This window comes from Lipotes vexillifer, unplaced genomic scaffold (genome assembly GCF_000442215.2).
Source record: "Lipotes vexillifer unplaced genomic scaffold, Lipotes_vexillifer_v1.1 scaffold79, whole genome shotgun sequence".
NCBI classification, from domain to species: Eukaryota; Metazoa; Chordata; class Mammalia; order Artiodactyla; family Lipotidae; genus Lipotes; species Lipotes vexillifer.
Window position 1 is genome coordinate 2,424,908 of NW_006775678.1, and position 25,067 is coordinate 2,449,974.

The 25,067-nt window shown below is 36.0% G+C and overlaps 1 protein-coding gene across 1 annotated transcript in view; it reads left to right on the forward strand.

Moving 5' to 3' along the window:
- LOC103085763 (glutamate decarboxylase 1-like) overlaps nucleotides 1-23,336 on the forward strand; it is a 36,796-nt gene extending 13,460 nt beyond the window's left edge. Inside the window, 4 exon segments of the mRNA XM_082930872.1 lie at nucleotides 4,339-4,446; nucleotides 6,772-6,846; nucleotides 14,329-14,405; nucleotides 22,895-23,336. Coding sequence (XP_082786998.1) covers nucleotides 4,339-4,446; nucleotides 6,772-6,846; nucleotides 14,329-14,405; nucleotides 22,895-23,336 — 702 coding nt within the window.
- The last annotated feature ends 1,731 nt before the right edge of the window (nucleotides 23,337-25,067 follow it).

Genomic DNA, 25,067 nt, shown 5'->3' on the forward strand with positions numbered 1-25,067 from the left:
CCCAAGAGCAGCATATATTTTCTCTCCAAACACCATGACAACAGCAGGATATGTCTACACCCTCATTCTGCCCCTTATTTATAATTTTTAACTGCCCCTTATTTAAAATTTAATTTAAATAATTGACATGCTTTTAGGAAGCTATTTCTATCACCTTCTTCCCAGTACTCTGTAGGAAGATGGGCATTAGGTTCTGTTCAGATGAAAGCTTTGCCATGAACTAACAGCATCTTTAATATATTGGGGACCTGGTCCTCTATATTACATTACCCACCCTGTGGACCCTAAAGGACTCTCTCAGATGTCAGTGTCAGAGGCAGTTAGAGCTGGTTAGATTTTTATTTGGTAGATATGGAATTCCTAGTACAAAACACTAATAGAAAAATATGTTCTGTAACATGAATCACAGAGGCAAATGCATGATCCTACTTTGGTTAGTCTATAATATATTGGCAATAATATATTGGTTAGTATATAATATATTGGCAGCATTTTCTCTTCTAAATTTCTCTCTTTCATCAACTGCTTTTTCCTAACCTTATAATCACCTAGTTCAAAACAAGCATTAAAAAAAACAGTTTGAATAGTGTATCGACATTGGTAACTCACCTTAAATTCTTTTGATAATGAGACATTGAAATAATGAATACATTCATTCAATAGTAATGGATCTACCATTCACTGAACATGTATTAGGCTAGAAAGCTTTACGTATGTTATTTAGCTTATGTTACCCAACAGTTGTGCTGGTTATATCTGTTAAATAGGTAAAGAAATTAACTTGCTAGTGGATGAAGAGAAGTAAATCTAAGGAGCAAAGGTGACAACTCACCTAAATCCAAAATATATATTTTTCCACAAATTCATATTGTCTTTCTTAATACAATTCATAGCACCATGGGAATGCCAAAACTCACACTGGGTAGTGATGAAAAGCAGGCTCATCATCTTTTGCACATGGAGACTACTTAATAAAAATGGTGTATAAACAGATGTTATATAAGTAGGGCCATTCCTGGGAATAGGAAAAAATTTCAGCATACCGTGAGATGGGAATTCTTTTATATTATAGAACATTTATATATACAAGAAATCAGGTTCAGGTAAATATCCATGATGGGCTTGAATGGGAGGAGTTGACTTGCAGGTTTGTAGCATGATTTGTAACTAGTAAATATTTAAACATTTGCTATGTGAATCTCCATCAGTACTCTTGACAAAATAATGGGCATTAAGAATGAAGTCCAGAGATATAAATGAAAAATTTAATAGTTTTTCTCATTTGCTATAATTACAGAATGAATACTTCATTGATAGTAGAAAGAGGAGCCATCTTTAATGAAATTCGTATTTCTTAAAAATAAAATCAGTTACATAAAATACTGTGATAGGTTACAAAAGTAAGAAGAAAATCATACAGTAATGTAAGATGCTACAAACATCGATTATTATGCAGAAGCAAAAAGAATGCAAAAGCTTCTTTTTGGTTGGATTTTCTACATGGGTTGGACTGGTTTTATATTCATAAAATGACTGTGTTTGGCTAGGAGAGTGCTATAGGCAGCTTAATTGTCCAAGAGCCCATCTGCTTCTCTTAAATTCATAATTGCATTTGCCCTGAGGCTGTGCTTTCCAAAGTTTTCTCCCAGTCAATGACTGATTGAGCATGGCAGGGATTCTAAGGCATTCCCATTCCTGAGAGACAGGAGACTCTCTTGATAACTGAGTTGGTGTGAAGAGTTCCCAAGGGCCTTTCTGAATTTTACTTAGATTTCATCATACTCCAGGACGCTTCTTCCCCACCTCTCCCCACCTGTTTCCTTCACTTAGGGTCAGACTTATGCACAGTCTGAAAGCTCTCCCAGTCTGACCGGCTCCTTCCCACTTCGTCACTAATGAAGTCCTTGCACCTTTATCTCATCTTGGTGTCTGCTATTTGGAGGACCTGGGCTAACAGAGTCCAGTTAAGTTCAGAATAGAAGTGCCATTGTCTTTACTATTCAATCTTTGTAGATTTCTTTCAAGAAATTTAAAGATACATTCACAAGGAGGATGCATATCCTGATATTTTTCACCGCCAATTTAGTATGCATTGAATGCCACCAAAAGCTCTATGTGGAAAATTGCTGAAGAGTAATAAACTCTATGCCAAGTATTTCAATGATATATAGCCCCATTTCTTCAGAATTCAGAGTAGGAATATTCATCATCAATAATTTCTATTAACTTTTCTGCAATTTTTTCTTCCTCTAATTACTTACAGCTTCTCCCTGAACCACATTGCCCTCAAAGAAAAATATCAAATGATAAAGTGGTTAGCTCAAAATATTAGTCCACTGATATTTAATCATGTCTATTCTTAAGCATTTCAAAGACTAGTAATGCCTTCTCCAAACCAATATTTGTTCAAAATTGTGAAAGTTGGGAGCATCTGACCAAATGTTCATACAATCAAAGCTTTTTACACATTTTGATGCATATATATTTCTTGTGGAGAAAAATAAGGCTTTGAAAAACGATAAAAAGTTGCATGCTAGAGTTAAGTATTAAATAGTATGGTAACTGTCAATAAGAAGGTTACATTTGTGCAAAAATCTGAAGAAAGTGAAGAGGAGATCACGCTAATATTTAGCTGTGTAGCAAGAGGGAATCTCAATTTAAAATCTTTGAGACTGAAGCACACCTGTTGCATCTAAGACACAACAAGAAGATCAATGTGGCTAACATGGAATGAGCTGGTCATACGAGGAAATAATGTAAGAAAGAAAATGAAAGGGTTCCTCCGTCATTACTCTTTCTTAGAACTCCATTGCCTTCCGTCTCTGTTGAAAACAAGTTCTGATTTAAACAGAAAGTGTAGCCTCTTGGGGGCTCAGAGCATCCCCGCTTACTTAGTTGTAGGTGTAGCATCCTTACCTCGTGCTATTTGCATTGTCACTGAGTTGCCACATATGGTAGGACCAGTGGAATTCCATGCTCATTGTGCAATGCAAAGGCTAGGTGTGCCTGGGGAGGCAAGGAGTGGCAGACATATATGTTGCCTGTATCTCCTTAGCTCATAGGCATAATCCATTGTCCCACTGGACTTCACTTTCAAAACACAAGTCAAGTCCAAAATAAAATTTTAAAGAATTTCAGGACAGCGACAGCAGAGCATTAAGTTAAGCCTAAGCCCTTCTGAATATGGGCCCTGTGTGACTGCACGGGTTGTATGCTCATGAAGCCAACTCTGATCACAAAGGCTTAAGTACTGAGAAGACACTGAAGTTACCACCTCATATGGTTGTAAAGGCTCTACACTACACAAGCCTAGAGTAACTATGAACACATACATACCCTCAGCATGGACATACATGGAACGTATGGACAGAAGCAAAGAGACCAGTTAGGAAGCAATTTCAGTAATGCAGTGGAGAGTGACTGGGCCAGCATAGTGGCAGTGAATAGGTTAAGATATATTAGATTCTAATTACGTTTTAAAGGTAAATCCTGTGGAATTTTCCAAAATATTAGATGTGGGGAGTGAGAAAAAGAAGAGGGTCAAGGATAAGAAAACTTTGATGGTTTGGGCCTTAGCAACTAAAGGATAAGATTGATGTATTACTGAGATTGGGAAGACTGGGAGAAACAAGTTTGTGCAGACAGGTCAGGAGTTCACTTTTGGACATTGATTTTGAGATGTTTATTAGTTATGTGAAGCAGGAGACTGAGGTTCAGAGATGAGGTCTCAGACGGAAATGAAAGTGGGAGAGTCATCAACCTGTATATACTGCTTAGAGCCATGAGACAAGTGGAAATCACCAAGGGAAAGAAGGTGAGTGGAGACAGATTGGTCGATTTTTCTGTGCCTCCGTTATCCACTTTATAGGATTCTTCTAAGAGTAAATTAAACCAAGAGTACAAAGCACTAAACTACATACCTGATATACTGCTGAAGCTCAACAATTGTTAGTTTTAAGATGCACTATGCCAGCCAGTATGCCAAGGGCTTTATTTGTCATATTTCTCTTATTCCTCACTACATTATATATAATTTTTAAAAATGTGCTCTGCATACTAGACAGATAAAAAATTCATGTCAAAATATTTATCAAACATTTGTAGATCTAGGCAACCAAACTTAGAAAGGCTGAGTAACTTGCCTCAAGTTCCACAGACAGTAGGGAGTAAAAGCAGGTTGAGGGGATAGAAATAAGAATACAGTGAGAATATATAATACCTACTGTTAGTAAGATAATAACCGCATTTATTTAAATAAATTTAATACATTTCAGGAACTTCTTCAGTGTAATTTAAAGGTACCTACTTGAATGAAGCTTTTGATTTTTTTAACTACAGGGAACCTATGGCTTTGAGGCACAGATCAACAGATATATGGAACTTGCAAAATACTTTTATAAAGTTTTAAAGAGAAAAGATAACTTTAAGCTAGTATTTGATGCAATGGTAAGGACTCTATTAGTGGGCTTTTTTTGTGTGAGAGAGAGTTTAAAGTATCTATACTTTCTTTGCTGAGTTTTTTTTTGTGGTACGCGGGCCTCTCACTGTTGTGGCCTCTCCGGTTGCGGAGCACAGGCTCCGGACGCGCAGGCTCAGCGGCCATGGCTCACGAGCCCAGCCACTCCGCGACATGTGGGATCTTCCCGGACCGGGGCACGAACCCGTGTCCCCTGCATCGGCAGGCGGACTCTCAACCACTGTGCCACCAGGGAAACCCTAAAATTTTAATTTTTGATTTAGCCTGAGTTCACCAACGTCTGCTTCTGGACTTAAACGTATCCCAAAAAGTATGGAAGAGATCAAGAACTGCAAAAGGTAAGTTTGTGTGTATGGTGTGGTATTTATCATTTTAATATTGCCTTTTAAATAATGTGTCTGGGTTAGTTTGATTGGTTAGTGGAAGGTGGTAATGTGGTCTTAAGCCATTTTTTAAAATATTTGTATGGAACCAAGTGAAATCTCAACCCACCAGTCATTTTGCAAATTAATCTAGTCATCATTTATATAATTGAAAAATATTTTTTGAATGCTAATATTCAATCTACTGAGTTTTTTACCCTTTGGTTAATTCATTCATCAGTTAACGCTTGCCATATGTTCCAGAGGATTTAGAGGTATAAAATGAATAAGACAGAATCTGAGTTCTAAGCTAGAAGGCTTAGTGGGGAGAAGATAAGAATAGAAATAATTACAATTTTTATGAGCAATAGAAGACGTACTTGGAGAAGAATTATCACATTTGAAATATTCATCATAAGGTCATCTGAACAAGAATCTAGGAGAGATTCTATTACAGATCAGTGATCAATACTGAAAAAAATCCAAATAAATGTCATAGCAATGAGGAGATTTAATCTTTACCCTAAGAATGTATATTAAAATAAAGAGAATCGCCATTATTATGTGTTATTTAGCTATACATTTACTGTAAGTTTTTAACCTATCTTAAGCATGCATTATATACATACATTTTATAATAGTATCACCACCACTTTTGAGTTGACCAACATCACAACTACTTATCTTAGGCAATGTGATCCACCCTAGGAGAAGTTGAACACAAACTATCTGATGGCATCAACTTTTTATGTCATCAGAAAATTTCACTGGGCTTATAAGTAAGTCTTAAGAGAAAATAGAGATTTTTTTTTGTTTTGTTTTGCTTTTTGATAATACCCCTTGTTTAAATATTTTGTGGTTTGAGGCAAGTACTGAGCGAAGCTCTTAATTTTTTTTCTTAACATGTAAGTGTTACCTTTTACTAGGGTAATTACTACCAGCTGAGAGTTAGTGGAGTATATGTTTACAGAGAGCGAGCTATTTCCTGGAGATAAACACACTCACTCACCAGAGAGCCGTCCCTCTCAGACATCTGCGCATGCTCCTGGATGGAGGGCAAAGGGGAAATATAAAGCAGTTTTTAAAAATACTGCAGGCAATAACTAATACCTTTTATTTTATGGTCATGTTGATTAATTAAAATATTAAAGAAGGACATTACATGAAATGTCTGACCATATAATGACTATATAAGCAAATATATATATATATATATATATATATGCCCTGCCATATATAAAAACTATGGGAAAGTTAAGTAATGGAGAGCATCTGTAGCATTTTAAAGGTAAACTGTGCAGGAGTACAAGTTTCGAGAAGAGGAGCATGTTCAATAGTTATAGAATGCCCTCCTCTTCCTTTCCGAGTCTCAGTACCACTTTGTCTTATAATAATAACCCAAGAGCGTAATGTGATCTAATGTCATGTGCATGGTATTGTTTTAGGAGCTGTGCAAGACAATTAAACAGATAGAATTTGTCTCTGTAAAATTTACAAAGAAACTATGTTTTGCTGCAAAACAGTGACCTTGTAGAAAAACTCAAGATGTATTGTAATGATTCAAAGAGCGTACGTTAGAATACCAAAACATACTACTGCTTTTCCATTTTGTTTCATTTTACCTCTCCCAGATATTTCTACTTGAATTGCCATATAAATAAAATGTCACACAACCTTCTTTAATGTATTCTAGCACACCTGCATTATTTTGTGAGTTTGGTAATCGTGAATCATGGAGTAACAAGAGCTACAGTATGAATATAGAACGTGCTGCCTTTTCTCTGTACTAAGCTGCTTCTTAAAAATTATCCCTGACAGTTTTAAATTGCCTGCAATTTACTTCAAGCTAATGATAGTTATGTAGCCATCTAGGATGTGGAACAGTATTTACTTGTAAAATTTCCTTTTAATGATATTTGCATTTATACACAGATTGCTCCAAAGATTAAAGCACAAATGATAGAGGAAGGTACAGCCATGCTAAACTACCAGCCTTATGGGGACAAAGTAAATTTTTTTTCAAATGGTCTTTTCTAAACCTGCCATAAGACAAACTGATGGTGACTATGTTATTGATGAAATTGAAAGACTTGGGAAAGATTTATGATACTGCAATATGATTTTGAATACCAAATCTAAACACCGACTTTAAAGATTTACTACGGAAGATAATAAGAAAGGAATATTATAAATGATATTCTTTCTTCAGAACGTTTGATTCTCTTTTATCCTATGTTATGCAAGATGAATAAAGAGCAGTGGGTCATTGAAGATTGATAGATAATAGATTCAATTTTGTTTATGTATTTGCTGTTTTCATTAATTCAATGAAAGATTATTGAAAATCCATTAACTGTCAGGGACTTTTCTTGGTGTGTTAGAATACATCAGTAAATAAGAAAGACAAAAATCCCACCTCTTGTAAAGAAAGACGTTCCATTGGGAACATTTGGTAAGTTAACATATATTTACATGCTTGAATTAGTTGCATAAAGCCTTCCCGAGCTGAAATCATTTTCAATAACATATGGCGGTGTTCTGTTTCTGTAAAAAATAAAATAATACTTATGATGTTTCTCTATTTCAATAAATCAGATGAACAAAACGTTCTGTATTTTGGAGTAGAGAGTCAGGGAAGAGAATGACAAGGGCTGACATATTTGCCTTTTGATCCCCTGCATTTTTATTTAGAAGGAACTGTGGCTTCTACCAAGCTTCTATGCAATGATTTAATTCATTTTTTTCTGCAATGCCATTTTTAATGTCTCTAAAGGTCAACATCATTTTATAATTCTCCAAAAGTATATTGGCCATAGTTCACAAAATGGAATCAGGTAGCTCCACAGTGATGATAAAATTAGTATTTTTCAGCTCCTTTTTGGAGATAATAGAGTTAACACTGAGCACTTACGGTATGCTAAGAATCTTAACTTGCATGGTTTCATTTATTTCTCTCAATATTACAATTTAAAGTGATTTATTATCCCCATTTCATGAATGAGAAGATGAAGATGTAAAGAATTTAAATAACGTGTCTAACAGCATGCTGCTGATAAGTAATAAAACCCAAATTTGAAGCTAGCCAGGTTTTTTCTCAAGTGTGTGTATGACAAAGAACCTGCTAAACGCCCCGGTGCAATTCACATACACTACTACCAGTGGAGCCATCTGTCAAGTCACTTGAGTTACGCAGATCTCTTTCCTCTTCTCTGAAATAGGAATAATAATTGTGCCTATACTGCAGGGATGTTGTCAGAATAAAATAAAATAATTGTGTTAAATATTTTTTAAAACTTTGAATCACTCTGTATGTGTTAGTTTTTTTCTTTCACAATGTGTACATATATCAAATCATCATATGCACGCTTTAAATATCTTACAATTTTAATTGTCAATTATAACACAATAAAGCTGAAAAAAATTAAAAGATATTTTCTCAATATAGGAAAAAATCAAATAATTTTGTAACTTCAAAGAGAGCTGAGATCTTAAAAATTATTACATGATGAGAAAAATAAATGGAAATATAGAACTGAATTTAGAGAAAAATACAGAGAGGAAAAGGATTTAATATAGTATATATATAACTCCTTCTTTATAGCCCATTAACAATTATTTCCCACCAATAGACAAACAGGAAGGCAGACCCAATAAGACCTCTGTAGTCTTGGCTGTGTATAGGCTCAGTGCATAATCGTTAGTTTTGCATAATTAATTTTTTATTATGTCAAATAAAGCCAGAGATTTAAAATATTAAAATATTAAAATCTCCAGCACGAAAATTCACAAACCACTTTTGACACATTTGATCCGTCACAGCACCTTCTCCATACACTAAACAAATCTTTTGTGTTTCGGTTGCATTTTTACCTTTCTTGAAATAATAAAGCATAATATGCTGAAAATGTTTTTTCTTCTATATTCAATATTAAAATGGCTACACAAAAATTCACCAATTTTGATGTTTTTTTAAAAATGCACACTGATACGACAGCTGTCACAATACAGTCTAACAAAATTGTTTTGAAGGAAGTTAAAGACAACTAGGCACTACTAGAGCCATCTTACAGAAAAAAAAACTCAACGAACTTCTTGGCCAACCCAGTAGCTAGACTAGGTAAAAATAAAGTTCCATAACATTGGTTTTATCTTTATTAATCATTCAGGGTGCAATCAAGTATTGTCATGGTTCTTCATTACAGAGGAGATTGTACCCTTCTGTTTTTCAAGCTCTGTTGCATCCATTCAAGTTAAATGTCTGAAAACTTTTATATTTTAGAAATAAAGACACATGAATTGGGATAGAGATTCTTTTCAATTGTTCTCCTACCATATAAATAAGACACTTCATGTCCAAAGTTTTTCTCAGAGGAAACATAAAATTGATTATGCTACAGACTTTGATAGTTTGTGTCTTTGTGAAATACAGGGAAGAGCAGTTTAATTATCTTAGTGCAATGTATCCTTTGATAAGAATTACTGCTCTATACAGGAGGGTTTGTTCCAAATGCGATCTGGTTTGTCAGACTTAGAAACATAAATGTGTTTCTCCCCTATGCATTATTCATAACTGCTTATCATTACATAAAGTTTATCACGCACAGATTAAACATTTCCTTTTCAAAAAATATGCCTCAAGTTTCTTTGTCCCTATAGCCACAATTTTAGGTATTGGTTTTATTTCTTAATGAACACTTTGAAATAAGAATATACTAAATCATAAGAATACTTTAATATATATTGCATAGGTTATATAAATTAGTTAAAACAGTGCTTTCTTCCAATATCAGTTCTATGAATTAAGCAAGTATATGTTGTAGAGTTTTGAGAAATCTACAGTCTGCTTTATTCAGTAGTGTCTTGTTAATAACAAGGAACCTAATAAGAATTGTTCTATTTTGAGGTATACAGCATTTTCAATTATTTGGATACCTATTTTACACATTGAAAAACTGTAACATTTAAATTAAAGAAAGGGTAATACTCATTAACCTGTGTCATCCCCCCACCCTTGAACTTGGATTATTTTTTATTTCATGACCAGTCAAAATTATTTTAGCCACAGAACACTGTTCCCTTCGCTGTGTTCTCTCAACCAAGGTTCTGACACAAACCTTGTATTACATGAAATAATGTGTGAGTTTTCTTTCCATAACTTACAGGAATTCTATAAAATGGGCTCCTTTCTTGCTGTTAAGAGACTTAGTTTAACATAAAATTCTTAAAGGGATATTGCTACCTTTATCTTTTTCTTTTGAACTTTTTCCAAATATATGACATATAATAAATAGCATTGGTTTTACCAACAGAGATGACTTCAGAGAGACTGTGTCTCCTGAACTTAGGGTAGAACTGGGTAGACCAAAAAGTGAAAATAATGTGTTTTTAAATTTTATTTTCAATTCAAAGTGCTAGTATAGAATTGTGCATAACATATAGAGGAAACTTGAAACATATAACAACATCCAAAAGGGGTTCTGAAATATTTAGATTCTTACCAGGTAGATAATGTGGAGCAATGATAATCAGAGTTACATGGAGACTCAAAAATACTTTAAATAAACAGTTTGATATTGCTGGAGTAGAGTATAAAATTACAGAGTTCTGCTTCAAGTAGCTAGAGAATTATAGGTCCTTAAATTTAGCATTTTGACAATGTGAAAACAACCTAAAGTGAATGCAGTGGGGGTAATAAAATAAAACTTGTATTGATGAGGGGGGAAAAGACATTGATTTTGATGGCAGTTTCAAGGACTGATTGGAGGAAGAGCAGGCCTTAGAGGCCATTGCAATAATCCAAGAAGAGAGAAGAATTTAGCAGTGCAAGGTAATAGGCAGTAAATTTGCCGAAGTGCATTGAGAAGATAAAAGTCCACAGAGCCTGAAGTTTCTAGCTTGAGAGACAGCTTAGATCTCAGTAGCTCAAGAATCCAAAAGGGAGACCCATATTAGCACAATGTCAGTTATATTTAACTTGCATATAGAAAACAAGATGAAATGTATGGATTTACAGGGCTTAGCTCTCTGGAAAATATCACACGAGTTATATAGCTACCTGAATATAAAGTAGAGATGTTTCATGACTGAAGAAGCTCCCTTCCATGTAATTAATGTAGCATCATACATTACCTAGAGACTTCATACGTTAATGTAGTCTGAACCAGCAAGAAAGGACCTGGGCAACTCTTTGACAATCCCATGCCTCTCTCTACTTTGTGCTTCGCAATTACTTGTATCCTAGACGTTCTTAGTAAATCTTCGTGTTGAACAAGATCTCTGAGTCTGATTTGACAATTCAGATCCTTTGTATTAGCTCAATGATTATCTGACCCAGGAGACTGAGAAGAAATGCTTGAAGACCCTGGTCTAAGTTAATTCCTTCACTGTTTCCAGTGCAGCCCTATAGAAGTGGGTCTGGAATGGAGAAAAGTCACAGTGGCACAGGATTGACTCTAAACAATCTCTCTTTTGCTGAATCATAATTGTTTTATATTCTTGGGGTCTTCAGTTTTTTGTTTGGCATTTGACCGAGCTCAGTTGGTCCCTTAATTCCTTTTGAATGAAGAGTCAGGCTTTTTTTTTTTTTTTCCTTGTTTGTTTTGTTTTGTTTTCCCTCTGATGTCTGGCTTTCACATTGGTCCTCCGTCTAGGACACAACTTTTAATGTTTATTCTGCCCAATCAGCCCCTTGCTCTTCCCCTGGGCTGCTTGCCCAGCATTCACCAAGAGATGAGGAATACTGGCTCCACCCAGAGGCTTTGCTCCACTGTCACCTTTGTTTGCTATATTTCGAATGGCATCCAACCCTTTCCATCTAAATTGTCCATCTAAATATACCTGTTTTTTTCCTAATCTAACCCCCCCCCCATGGAATGTGGGTAAAAATTCAAAAATATTTTTACAAGAATATTGGAATTTTTCCCATCTCATGTGAGATTTCCTATGTGTAGGTCCCCATTATAGTTTTCCTTTCACAAGTATAAGAATGAATGGGCATTAAATCTTTCTGATCTTCACTCCTACACAGAATGTCTTTTCACATAGAAAAAAAAAAAAACTTTGCAAGACACTTTCTTGATAAAGTGATGATAGTGGCTATGCTGATACATTATTTAAGCTATCTATAGGAATAATAGATATCCCATTAAACCATACCTGTATATTCTCAAACTAATGAGCCATTTATAAAGAACACTGTTGTGGGACTTCCCTGGTGGCGCAGTGTTTAAGAATCTACCTGCCAATGCAGGGGACAGGGGTTCGAGCCCTGGTCCGGGAAAATCCCGCATGCCACAGAGCTCCTAAGCCCGTGAGCCACAACTACTGAGCCCACGTGCCACAACTACTGAAGCCCGCACACCTAGAGCCTGTGCTCCGCAACAAGAGAAGCCACCACAATGAGAAGCCCGCGCACCGCAACCAAGAGTAGCCCCCGCTCGCCGCAACTAGAGAAAGCCCGTGTGCAACAATGAAGACCCAACACAGCCGTAAATACTTTAAAAAAACAAAACAAACAGACAGAAAAACACTGTTGTGCCTTCAATTCTACAGTTCGTTGGATATTCAAACAGTCTTACCATCTCCAAGCTTCCTCTCAATACTCTGAAATATCCTGTTAAGAATAACTTTAAAATTTCTTAAAGAAGCATCTTTGGTACATTTAGTTGCAAACCTTACCATGTTTTAAGTTATAAAATAATTAAAATAGCTTTGGTTAATAAATTCTAGCAGTACTTTATGAGCCTATGGTCCTTGAAAGGCTATGAATATTGTTGCTATTTTTACTTTGATTACAAATAGTCTAATTGGGTTCTATAACCTCCGAAGTTTAAATCACTGGTAAACTACAGTATGAAAATCCTATGAAAGCATTTGTTGAAAATGAGATACTAGCTAGTAATAATTTTTGATAGCCGTTTTCTAGATTAAAATCACTTTGGCATATTTTATTTTAGCTGATTCTGTTTTCTAAAGAGGCATAGTCACAAACTTTGTGAAAATAAAAAGCATGACAAACAGCGTAAAGAGCACAGATGCTGGAACCAGGCAAACTGCCCCTTACTAGCAAGTTCCCTGGTCTTCCTGTAGTCACTTTCCCCATCTCTATAATAAATAATAAGAATTCCTCACAGGTAAATGAATTAGTTTGTTTATATTAAGTTCTTTAAACAGTACCTGAAGTCTTAAATATAGACGCTAGATACATGTTAATATTATTAATACTACAAACACAAGTTTTAAAATTGTTTTTTTGAGATAAGTTTTTGAACTCAGTGTTCAAAACTCATTTTCTTTCTAGTTTGTCATTCCGCCTTTCCATGTGCAAAGGCTTGTGTCAGAGGCACAATACAGAACAAATAGACAATAGTTGCACCTAAAGTGTGTGTAGATGTTTAATGGGGGCAGTAACAAGAAAGGTATGATCTGAAACTATTTAAAGAAGAATGATATAAAGATTATGAATCTATTACTTAAGTAAAAAGTATTTCAAATAATTTGACAAAATGAAAAAAACTGAAACATTTTCCAATTATACTCTGGTTTCATAATTTTATTTCCTAAGTGCAAAGAAGCACCACCTTTCTGATAAAATGACCAGACTTTATCAGAAAATGTAACATTAATCTAGAAGGAAGAGTCATACCTTTATCAGGAAAAGAAGTTTTATATAAATTTTATCCATGAATTATCCCTGATCCACGGTCAGTCAGTTTTCCTGTCTGTCTCCTATATATAGCATGCCCCTGGAGCTCAGTGTCTACCAGCCTGAAATACAGCAAGAATAAAGGTTATTTTTGTGGCTCCTACTCTCCATGTTTACCAATATAAAGAGATATATAGAGAAATTTATGAGAGTCGGAAATTTTTGAGACAGCAAGCAACACATTTGGATCAAAACGATGAATGTTATGTTTGCTGAGGTTGGTTCTGTATTCCCAGGCAGACCAAATAATCTTGGATACAGAGACCTCGCATACATTTGGAACTTGTACTTGGAGCTGACCCATGATTTCAGATTTTCTCTCAGCAACTCTGCAGCCCCGTCTGAGAGCATCTTACCATTGTGGTCCCTTGGGAATATTTTATGGCACATTTAATTTTCCACAGGTAGTAAACACAGTATTTCTAAGTATCAGCTCCCCATTTCCATTTGTCAAATCATTTAAACGTAAATAGAAATAGAAGTGAAGCCATACGTATGCAAATTATCTCTGAGTTAGCCAAGAGCTAGAGGTATGACATAATTCATAGTTTAAGTTAATTCCCCTTGCCCAGATCACATTGCTCAGGGAATAATTGGCATAATTAAAAGTACAACTTCGTTCAACAATTTAACTTTAGTACATGCACTTCATTTCAGTGATTTATGGATAACTCTGAAAATCAACATTACTCAGCCCTCTCAAATGCTATGGATCGATCCATATATAATTACAGCAAACGCATTCGTTAACGCGTGTTATAAATTAAAATTTTTCCTTTGAACAGATGATTTATTATGATCATTCAACAGTGCTGCGTTTTTGTTACAATGACTGTACTGAAAAGTTAAATGCCTCCAGGAAGTAAGATGACAAAAATATGAAAATGCCAACTATATAGAGTTGTTTTACAGCTTTATTAAATTTGGTTTCTACTTTTACCTTGACTTTTAAAGCAAAGAACATTTCTGTGGGTTTTTCCCCCTTAAGTTAGAGGAGCAATTTTGCATCGTGTTGCTCTAAATTTTATGCTAACTCCAAGGCCTAACTCCAAGGCCATTAAAGGTAGAGACTTTCTTAATTGAATATTGTGAGGCAGGGGACAGTCTAGGACCTGGTATATGTTAGGGACCAAAAGGAGCTGGATTATTTGGTGATTGATTTATACATTCACAAGTCCTCACAATAATGCACATACTAAATGAGATCACATGCAAGTGAAGATAGTTTTGTGAGACCTGGCTAAATGTTACTACTTATTTGTGACATTTAGAACTTGTTATGAAAATCAGAGAAATTTAAGTTGTTTCTGTTTCCTAAGAACAGAAACACACTTTATTGCAGACTTTTGGGTCAATACTGTAAAGCCTGAGTCTCCCAGGCTTCTCTGAAGTGCATAATTATTGCCAATCAAAAGTATCTTGACTGATCTCATGCAACCCAATTACAAGACCTAGCGTAAAACTACAGTAATCAAGACAGTGTGGTATTGGTGAAAGGATATACATAGATTATTGGAACAGAATAGACAGTACAGAAATAAACCCATATAAATATGGGAAATCGATTTTTGACTAAGATCCAAAGATAAATTGATTGAGAAATGATATCTTTTAAGTAAGTGGTGCCACACACACACACACACAAATCTTGACCCATAGCTCACAACTTATACATAGAAAATATAGAAGAAAAAACTTGTTGGGTCAGTCAAAAAGTTTTTAGCAAAATTCATAAAAGAAAAATTGGAGCTTTATCAAAACTAAAAACTTTAGGTCCATGAAAACAGTTAAAGAGAAGACAAGCTATAAACTGGGAGAAAATCATGTTTCTGACAAAAGGCTTGTTTGCAGATTATATAAGAACTCTCAAAACTCAGCCGCCATAAGAAAAGAAACCACCTGATATTAAAGAATAAGCAAAAGAACTGAACAGGCACTTCATCAAAGAAGATATGTGGATGGCAAATAAGTGCATGAAAATATGCTCAACATAATTATTCACTAGTAAAATGCCCGTTAAAACCACAATGAGATATCACTGCATACTTATTAGAATGAAGAAAAAAAAATTGGCAATACCAATTGCTGGCAAGAATGTAGACCAACTTTAACTCTCCTACCTTGGTGGTGGGAATGCAAAACAGTGCAGCCATAGCAGAAAACAATTTGACCTTTTCTTATAAAGTTAGAGGTAGACTTCCTATAAATCTCAGCAAATTCCACTTCTAGTTATTTGTCTAAGAGGAATAGAAACTCATGTTTGTATAAATCCTGCATGCAAATGTTTGTTTATAGTAGCTTTATTTCTTATCACCGAAAGCAAGATACAACCTAAATGTCCTTCAGCCAGTAAATGGATAAACCAACTGTGGCATATATTCCATTGTATACTCTCAGTAAGAAGGATAAAATTTTGACTCCCGTAACAACATAGATGACTCTCAAGTGCATTCTGATAAGTGAAAGAAATTATGCATGGATTGTAGGAAAAGGCAAAATTATTGGAGACAGATCAGATGAGTGATTCCCAGGGGCTGCAAGTCAGGGGGAGGGATCGTCTATAACAGGGCAAGGGATTTGGGAGGTGATGAAACTATTTTGTGTCATGACTGTAGTGGTGGATGTTACTCTATGCCTTTGTGAAAACCCACAGAACTGTACACCACAAAAAGTAAGTTTTACTGTTTGTAATTTCTAAAATAAAAAACAATTTGGAAAATTAAAGCAAAGTATTGATTACTTTGTTCTCAGTTGCACTTCCTCTGAAGTAATACAGTGATTTGATTCAATGGTTAGAGAGTTAATTTGAGACAAGTAGGAGTTACAAAATACCATGCACCAGTAAATATTTCAAAATATTTCCAAAATATTTCAAAATATTATCCTGTTACTATACTACTAAAATTTGGGGATTCACCATGTTTGTTATAATCGTTTTACCAGATGTATTAATTGTTGTAGCTTATAACGTGAATGGACTTTATTTTTACTTCGTTCCATTGGCAGAAATTTCATAATGCAAAAAAATGTTAGAATCCAAAAGTTCATGATGGATTCATCCAGGAAGTAATATCGATTTTAGGTGCTGTTTCCATTGTGTTTGGGGCAAAGATGTCTATAATTGCTTCTATTGCTAAAAAATGAAATTTGCAATGATCTATTGATGGGTATTCCTTCATAGTAGAATCACTAATGATAAGATATATGGAGACAAATAATTGACTTGAATACATTCATTAGACACAAATCAAGGAGAGAAAGATTTTACAAATATAATTAAAAGAGCCCATATTTTACAACTAGAGCCATATGAAAAAATTCTACTTTGGCAGAAAATCTGAACATCTACTTTGACAGATGATCTGAAGTCTGAAAATTAAGAGTGAGTCACAGAAATCTGGGAGAAATCAGTATTTAATAGGATCCCATTTAATGGGCTTCTGTCTGGTTCTTCTCAAGCAAAGGAAAATAGACAAGTTCCTATCAGACTTTCCTTCATTTCAGGTGACTGATCACTCAGTGGGTCTTCCACATTTGTTGCCATGACAACAGAGATGTGGAGATAGAGAAACTATTAACTATGGCTCTTTAGAAACTCAATCATATGTTTGATAGGATGATGTGGCTGATAAAAAATGACAGTGCAGCACACTGCTCCATAGATTAAATCTGAGTTTTCTTTTTGTACAAGCTGTCTTCTGAACCATCCCATCCATTTTTATATCAAACCCTGGTAAACTGTTTTCTCTGGATCCAGTGGTCCTCATAGACTATTGCTTCTTCCACCTACATATATTTCCATAATATCGTCCACTGACAACTCTACTGTTGTGCCCAATATACACTTATTACCAGTTTGCTGGTTTTCCTGTTGCTTGTTCATCTACAGCAGAAGAGAAAGTTCTTGCCCAACTGGCCTGTGGACACAATCAACTGAGTTATAAATCTTAACTCTGTCTTTACATATATATCCCCACTCATAAGAAATTTTTTCTGAACTAATAATGCCTCCTTCAAATAGATACTTATATTCAGTTAGACAATTATCTCTACAAGGATAGGGACTACTTATGGGACTACCATTTTGTAAGCAGGGCCAGTGACATGAGTGTCAACAATACAATTAATGTATGTTTACTGACTTGGATAGTACATTAGTTGCAATGACATGCTTGGCAAACTGGCTCTCTTGCTGGACAGTACCCTCTTCTGGGCCAGGGATGATTCTATTCCTGGCAAATAATGGGTGTGCAGTGATGCCTAGTATATCAATGAGTGTCATGCACTTAGCTCTACAAATGTAATGCTTCAAAGTTTTGATAGCTATAGGATGAGGGAATTTAGAACTGTTGCACTCTATGTTATAACAGGTGTCATTTCTCATTCCCTGTTTACAGTAGAGAAATGGTACTGAGAGGGAAATGGTGCTGAATAATTTAATACAAAGAGCATAAACCACACACATATAAAAATGACATAAAATCAGGAGCAATTACATAAAACAAAAGTTAATTCTTTCGTTATTATATATGGCCCTAAGCAGGTCATTAGTATCCTGAATCCCAAGGTTTTAGGTGGGTGTATCATGAGGAAGCAAAAGCATATTTTAAAAACACAGTGACATTATTCAATTACTATTCACACATTATCTTGCCAAGGTCCTAATGGCATTCTTCTCAGTCATTAAGCAGTCTTCTTTTCTACAGTGTTCTACTAGAGAAAGATCACTTGGCTGGAACTCAGTGCTTTGGGTGTTTGAAGCTTGTTTTGTCTAGTAGTTCTTAAACTCTGGGTCATGACCCCATATGTTGGCCCATTTCAGTGGGTCTCCAAGGGATCTTTTGAAAAAAATACAAATGCATGGACCTGCCCAGACAAATTAAATCAGAATTTCTGAGCTTGTGATCAGAATATTTTTTTTAAAGTATCCCCAGTGATTCTGAAAAAAGTTACAGTTGAATCAATGCCTTATCAGCCAGTAAAGTTAAAATAGAAAGGTCTGACCTCACTGAGTTCTATCCCCTGAACAGCCATCAATAAATTGGCTAGTTTTTTGAAAGAATAAATGTTCACATTTATTGTACACAATGTTTTGCTCTACCACAACATTTGATGAAAGATCATATATTTACTTTGAGCCGAAATAGAGTATACAATTGACCCAAAGAGCTCATTATCTGAGCATTTATTATATTGATAGTAATGATATATGTTATTTGGATATTCTAAGTAGCAAAATATGAGATTGTTGAACAAGGCCTTTTGATATTGAGAGAAGCAGTTATTCATTCTGGAATGGAAGTAGCTGAATTTATTTTAATCACATCTCTCCCCAAATAAAAAAGAATCATGCAATTTGTAAAACTACAGAATATAAGTAAAAAATTATTTTAAGGATACTTAAAGGTCTGATGTAAATGACTTCTAGTTCAGTTACAGGGATTATAGATGACCTATTTTATTTCTTTATAATCTAATGTGTATCAACTAAACTGAGACAACTTAAAACCAACTACTTAAAATAAAAGAGATTGATGTTCTTAAGGGCAGGGAAAGAATAAGAAAGTGGCAACAACCCTTCCTCTTCTCTATAACTTATTCACCAGGTAAGGATGTCTCAGGATTGGTTTTTCTCTCCCTCTGGGTAGACAAGGCATGCAACAAAAGAAGAGTTAATCCAGTCTTTGATTTCAACTAAATACAGTTAGAGGAGCTTGTTGGAAAACATCCTTCTATTTTCAAAGTATAAAGAATAAATCTAAATTAGAGAAGTCTGGAATGTATGTCATCTGTCTGTATCTAAAGGTCAAACCTCTAATAATATATCAGGCTTTGATAAAAGAAATGTTTATATAAAAATTTTGACCTCCAAAAATTCTTGACTTCTATGTTGCTGATATAAGCATAATATTAAAAAAAAAAGAAATTCTCTTGTCAAATGATGTATCCTCAAGATATTCTAAATAAGTAAAACAAACCTTTGGCAAAATGATCAATAAAAAGATAGAAGTACAAGTTAACACTTAAGAGGAAACAGGGCTTTAAATACAGATTCTATAGAGATTTTTAAAATCATAATAAAATTCAAAGCAAAAACTAATGCTAGTGATTTTGAAGGACATACTACCATAATTTTCTTAAGAAGAAGTAGAAAAATAGAAGAAAATGAAAACATTAAATGAACTGACTCAGCAACTTTGCTGCCCTATAATAGAGAGACATACAACAGGTCTTGGTAATTTTATAGATGGGTTTTATACACCCTCAAGGAACAGATAATACCAACTTTATCACAGAATAAGAAAAGAGAGAGACCCCTCAATCCATTTTATATATGTATTCTAACTTTTAATAAGACCAAAACAGAATAGTATAACAAAATTACATTTCATGCCAAAACCCTTGTGAACACTGAGGTGTATATTCTAAATAAAACACCATCAAATCATAGTCGGGACTTCCCTGGTGGCACAGTGGTTAAGAATCTGCCTGCCAAGGCAGGGGCACGGGTTCAATCCCTGGTCCAGGAAGAGGCCACATGCCATGGAGCAACTAAGCCCGTGTGCCACAACTACTGAGCCTGCACTCTAGAGCCCAAGAGCCACAACTACTGAGCCCGTGTGCCACAACTACTGAAGCCCACACGCCTAAAGACTGTGCTCTGCAACAAGAGAAGCCACCGCAATGAGAAGCCCGCGCACCGCAACGAAGAGTAGCCCCCGGTCGCCACAACTAGAGAAAGCCTGCGCGCAGCAATGAAGACCCAACACAGCCAAAAATAAATAAATAAATATAACATTAAAAAAGAAATCATATTTAGCAGTGTATGCCCATCTAAAAGAAGACTCAATACCTTAAAATAGAATACTCTTTTAATTAATCTTTACATTCAAAGCAATTTCGATCAAATTCTCAGCAGGTGTTTTGTGTTTATTTTTCAAAAATTCACAACCTGACCTCAAACTTCTTATAACAGAATAAAGAACCACAAATACCCAAGTCACTTTGAAGCATAAGTATTGGGAAGAAGAACTTGCCTTATAGAATATCAAAACTTCCTGCAAAACTCAAGTAATTCAGACACGGGTCCTGGCAGAGGAGTAGACCAATAACATACTGTACGACTGGAACTGAAAGTGAGAATTCATATACATGTGATAGAAAAGTAACAATGTGGGTGAGCAAGATACACACCAATTTCAGGAAGTATAACTTCCTTCTTGAGACAGGAAATAGTCGGAATAGCATTTCAACAAAACATGGAAATTTACATTTCTTTTTTTCCCAGTTATATTGAGAAATAATTGGCATACATCCCTCTTTAAGGTGTACAGCATGATGGTTTGATTTACATACATTGTGAAATGATTACCACAGAAGGTTCAGCTAACATCCATCATCTCATATAGATACAATAAAAAGGAAACGAAGAAAAGGAAGAAAAATTTTCTCCTTTTGATGAGAACTCAGGATTTATGCTCTTAATAACTTTCCTATATATCATGCAGCAGTGTTAACTATCCGAGGAAGGTGGTAAAATGTACAAACTTCCAGTCATAAGCACTAGGGGTGTAATGTATGACAGGATGACTGTAATTAACACTGCTGCAGAGTACATAGAAAAGATGGAAGTCACACTTCTTTCATCTTAGGCAAATACAAAAAACAATATTAAGGTTTGTTTATGTGAATGATGGGTGAATGGATATTTGTTAAATCATCTTCTATACAATTGAAATATTTCATATTTAAACAAATGAAAAAATCATTTTTAGTGTAGTTGAGAAACAAACTGAAAGTCAGAAAACTGGAATTTTAGTCCCTTTTAGCCTTTAATCATCTCTATAACTTAACTTTCTAAGGATCAGTGTTCTTGTTTATAAAATAAAGCCACTAGAATAGATGTGTGCCTTTAATCACCAGATTGGTAATGTCCCTGGCTGCTCTAACCCATGTAATTCCCAGGAATTTCAATGTATTTTGAATTTCAGCTGCATTTATCAGCCAGCCTGTATTTGTTAAGTAGGTGATACAGTTCCTAACCCCTCCTGCTTAATCCTCCGAGGAGGCAATTATGATAACATTATCAATGAATGCATTAACTGGCTCTTAATGTTTATCATTTCCAAGTCCTTCCTCATCTAATTATGACAAATGCCCGCGAATTCAAATATCCCAGTGGGAAAACAGTAAATGTATACTGGGTTCCATCCAAAAGAATGCAAAGTGGGACTGGCTGGGCTCCAATTTTCCTTTGAAAAGAAGGCCTTAGCCAGGTCTGTGAAGGCATACGGTCCCCGCTGTTCTCTCTCTCCTGTTCAGTCTTTCCACATTCCATACAGCAGGAGCAATCAAAGACATCACCTTACGTAATTCTCTATACTCTTTAACCTTAGAGTGTCTGCTTTACATGCTGATCAGACAGGCCTGTTAGGAGGGGATTTAGTAGAAACAATATTCCTGTTTCAATCATTTTCTTAACAAGAGTAGTGATCTCTTGCTGCCCTCCAGGCAATTCTCAAAGTTGTCCTTTAGCCTGGTCAGTTACAACTGGGCGCCGGGCAGAACTAGACAACAGTAAAAAGGGTGAGGACGACACCACCATTCACTCATTATACCCACACCATTCATGTATTTGGAAAAAGGCAATGAGAATTCAGAATAATCTTTCCAGTTACATTTTCCATTTTGTAACCCAACTCACACCTCTGTGTCCTCTCCAACACAGAATATCCATACTCTCCCCTCCCCATTTCATTACTGAGCCTCTCAGAACATCATCGCTGTCTCTCATGCCTAGCAAAGCCAAAGCATTTTGCATGTACCACTCCCTGGCTGCTTCACTCGGATGGTTACCTAAGACGTAAGATCCCCCACCAGGGGTAGGATGATTGGGTGAGCAGATCATGGGCTCTTAGTGTTTTTCAGATTCTATCACTTTAACTGAGACAGTGAACTCAGCTCTGGTTCAAATATTTTTCATTCCAAACCGAAATCCTCATAGGTGAATTTGGATTCCTCAAGTCCTTGGAGGCATAAGGAGACTAGATACTGTCGTCTTCATTGAAAGAGTGCTGAGTTTTGTTTGGACAGGCACTTAGGTTACTGGTGTTATACTTGATCTTGTCAGGCTTGTTTTATTCTTTATCATGGCAAATCTATTTCAGTTTTTAGCTTAGTCCTAGGGCACCGGTTCTTTATTTTGGAGCTTTGTCCTTAGTCTGAAAGCTTGGTCTTTCTAGAGTCTCCACTGAATGCCCGGGGCACTCAGCAAGGCCTCTTCTCTCTGCCTGGACTAGAGCTTTCATCACCAGTTAGCCCTAGGGCAGTTGCTCTCTGCTAAGCTTCAAGGAATCTCCAGCTATTCACGCATCACCCAGCCCAGGAGACCCACGGTGAAGCCACGCTCAGGCTTCCTGAACCTTCTTCTGAACAGCAGCCTCTTCTCTGGCATTGCCCTACGAATGAGTCCCGCTGCTTCAGCCCTCGAGAACTTCAGCTGTGCCTTCTCAGCCCAGCAACACCCGTCCACCGGGGCGCCTCATCCTGGCACAGCATTGGGCAAGTACTCCAGGGAGAAGGGGTGAGAGGTGATCCAGGTCGTTCCTGGCTCTCTTCCTACAAGGATCCTGGCCTTGCACTGCCTTTGTTTGATGCCCGGGAACTGCTGCTTCAGATGTTGTTGTCCAGTTGTATAGTTACCACTGGCTGGAGGGCAAGCACAGTACCAGTTACACTGTCAGGCCTGAGAGTGGACACCTGTCTTTTTTCCAGGGCGTTTTTAACAAAATAGCCAAATAAGTATGCAAGTGCCAGCAGATGTCAGCAAAACGCAAGGCAATCATATACGAATTTTGTATTAGGATGTCAAACATTAAATTATCAAGGTCAGAGCTTAGCAAACATATCATTTTTATTACTTATTTATTTAAAAAAATTTTTAATGGAATCTTTTTATTTTTTTTTAAGTTCATGTAAATTTAATTATTGAAAAAGCTGATCACATAGCAGCAAAGAGATGTATTTTCTTTTTTTTTTTTTTTTTTTTTTTTGGTAACCGGGCCTGAATCTATAATTGTATTTAAAATTTAAGAAAAAGGTTTATGCAAATCAGGAGCAGTATGTATAATATAATGTGGACTGTGTGTAAGGATATACTAAAATATCTGTCTATTTGAAGTGATATATATTTTTATGTAACCAATACCTGGGAAAATACTTATAAACACAACAGTTCTATTTGGGAGTGGGGCTGGGAGACGCATGTGCTGCCAGGGAGGGTAACCTTGATCCTCCCAACCACTGCGCCACCAGGGAAGCCCAAGATGTATTTTCCATTTGACTCGAAGTTGCTTCACCACTTGCAGCTCATCTCCAAAGCTTCATTATATTTTTGCTTAGTTGGGAAACGACTTTCTCGTTGGGAAGGACACCCCAGGTCAACTAGGAAGCTATGCGTTTAGGGCAGCAACGTGCTGAGGGGTCCTTCAGAGCAGTTCTGCAGAGAGCACGTCTTGTAAGGCTCTAAGAGCTGGCAGAGGTGATCTTCACCAGCACAGTCTCCAAGCTGGGCTCTGAACCTGAACCCACAGGCCCTGCTCCCTTAAGCTCATCAGTGTTTGTTTTTGTGAGTTATTTGGTAGAGCACAGTTTGCTTTTGGTGTTGTTGCATCCAATTTATTTCTTTACAAGTACACCAGAGGGCAACGTAAATTAAAAGCTAACCAGTTTCAACCATTAACTTACATGGATGGTGAAAGAGAACTTCTTTCTTGCTTCTGTAGACAACTTAGCACCCCTGTTTGACTATTGAAGGTGGAGCCCCATTATGCTTAACTTAGATAAGTTAGGTATAGATAGATAAAGGGTAAATATTCCTCTGAAATAAAGCAAAAGGAGATTTGGGAGTTGTGTTCTATTCATGCCTCTAGAAGGTGAGAAAGGAGGAAAGGGAGAGAAGAGAAAAATAGAGAGAAGGAAGGGTCTAAAGGGTTAGGGTCACCGGAACTTAAACAGAAAGCTAGAGCCTAATGAAGAATATATCCACTGAGAATCCTTACAGTGGAGACTGGCGAATGAATTTATAGGAATAGCGATATATGGCATACAATTTAAAATTGTTCTAATCTGCGATGTAATTATTCACTCTGACCCAAAATATTTTCTGTAGAAATCTGATACAAACAAAAGATTCGGCTAGTGGAGTTTGGGACATGAAGAGAAAATAATCACAGTATTACTATAAGACAGCAGCAGCACAGCAATCGACATTTAGGAACCAGTGTTTAACTCCGGTGTGCATTCTCTCAGGAGGGGAGAGGAGACTAATCAACTTCCTCCCAATAAGAGATTCTGCTGACGGAACATCCCACTTCGGGAAGGTTTTGCAGACTCCTAAGAAAATACCACTTAATAACAGAATGTTGAGTATTCTATAAAACAGCCTAGACTCTTTAAAAAAAAGTAAAAACTGTTAACGTAAAGAAGGAGATCAGAGGGAAAGAAAGACTTCTCTTGATTCCTG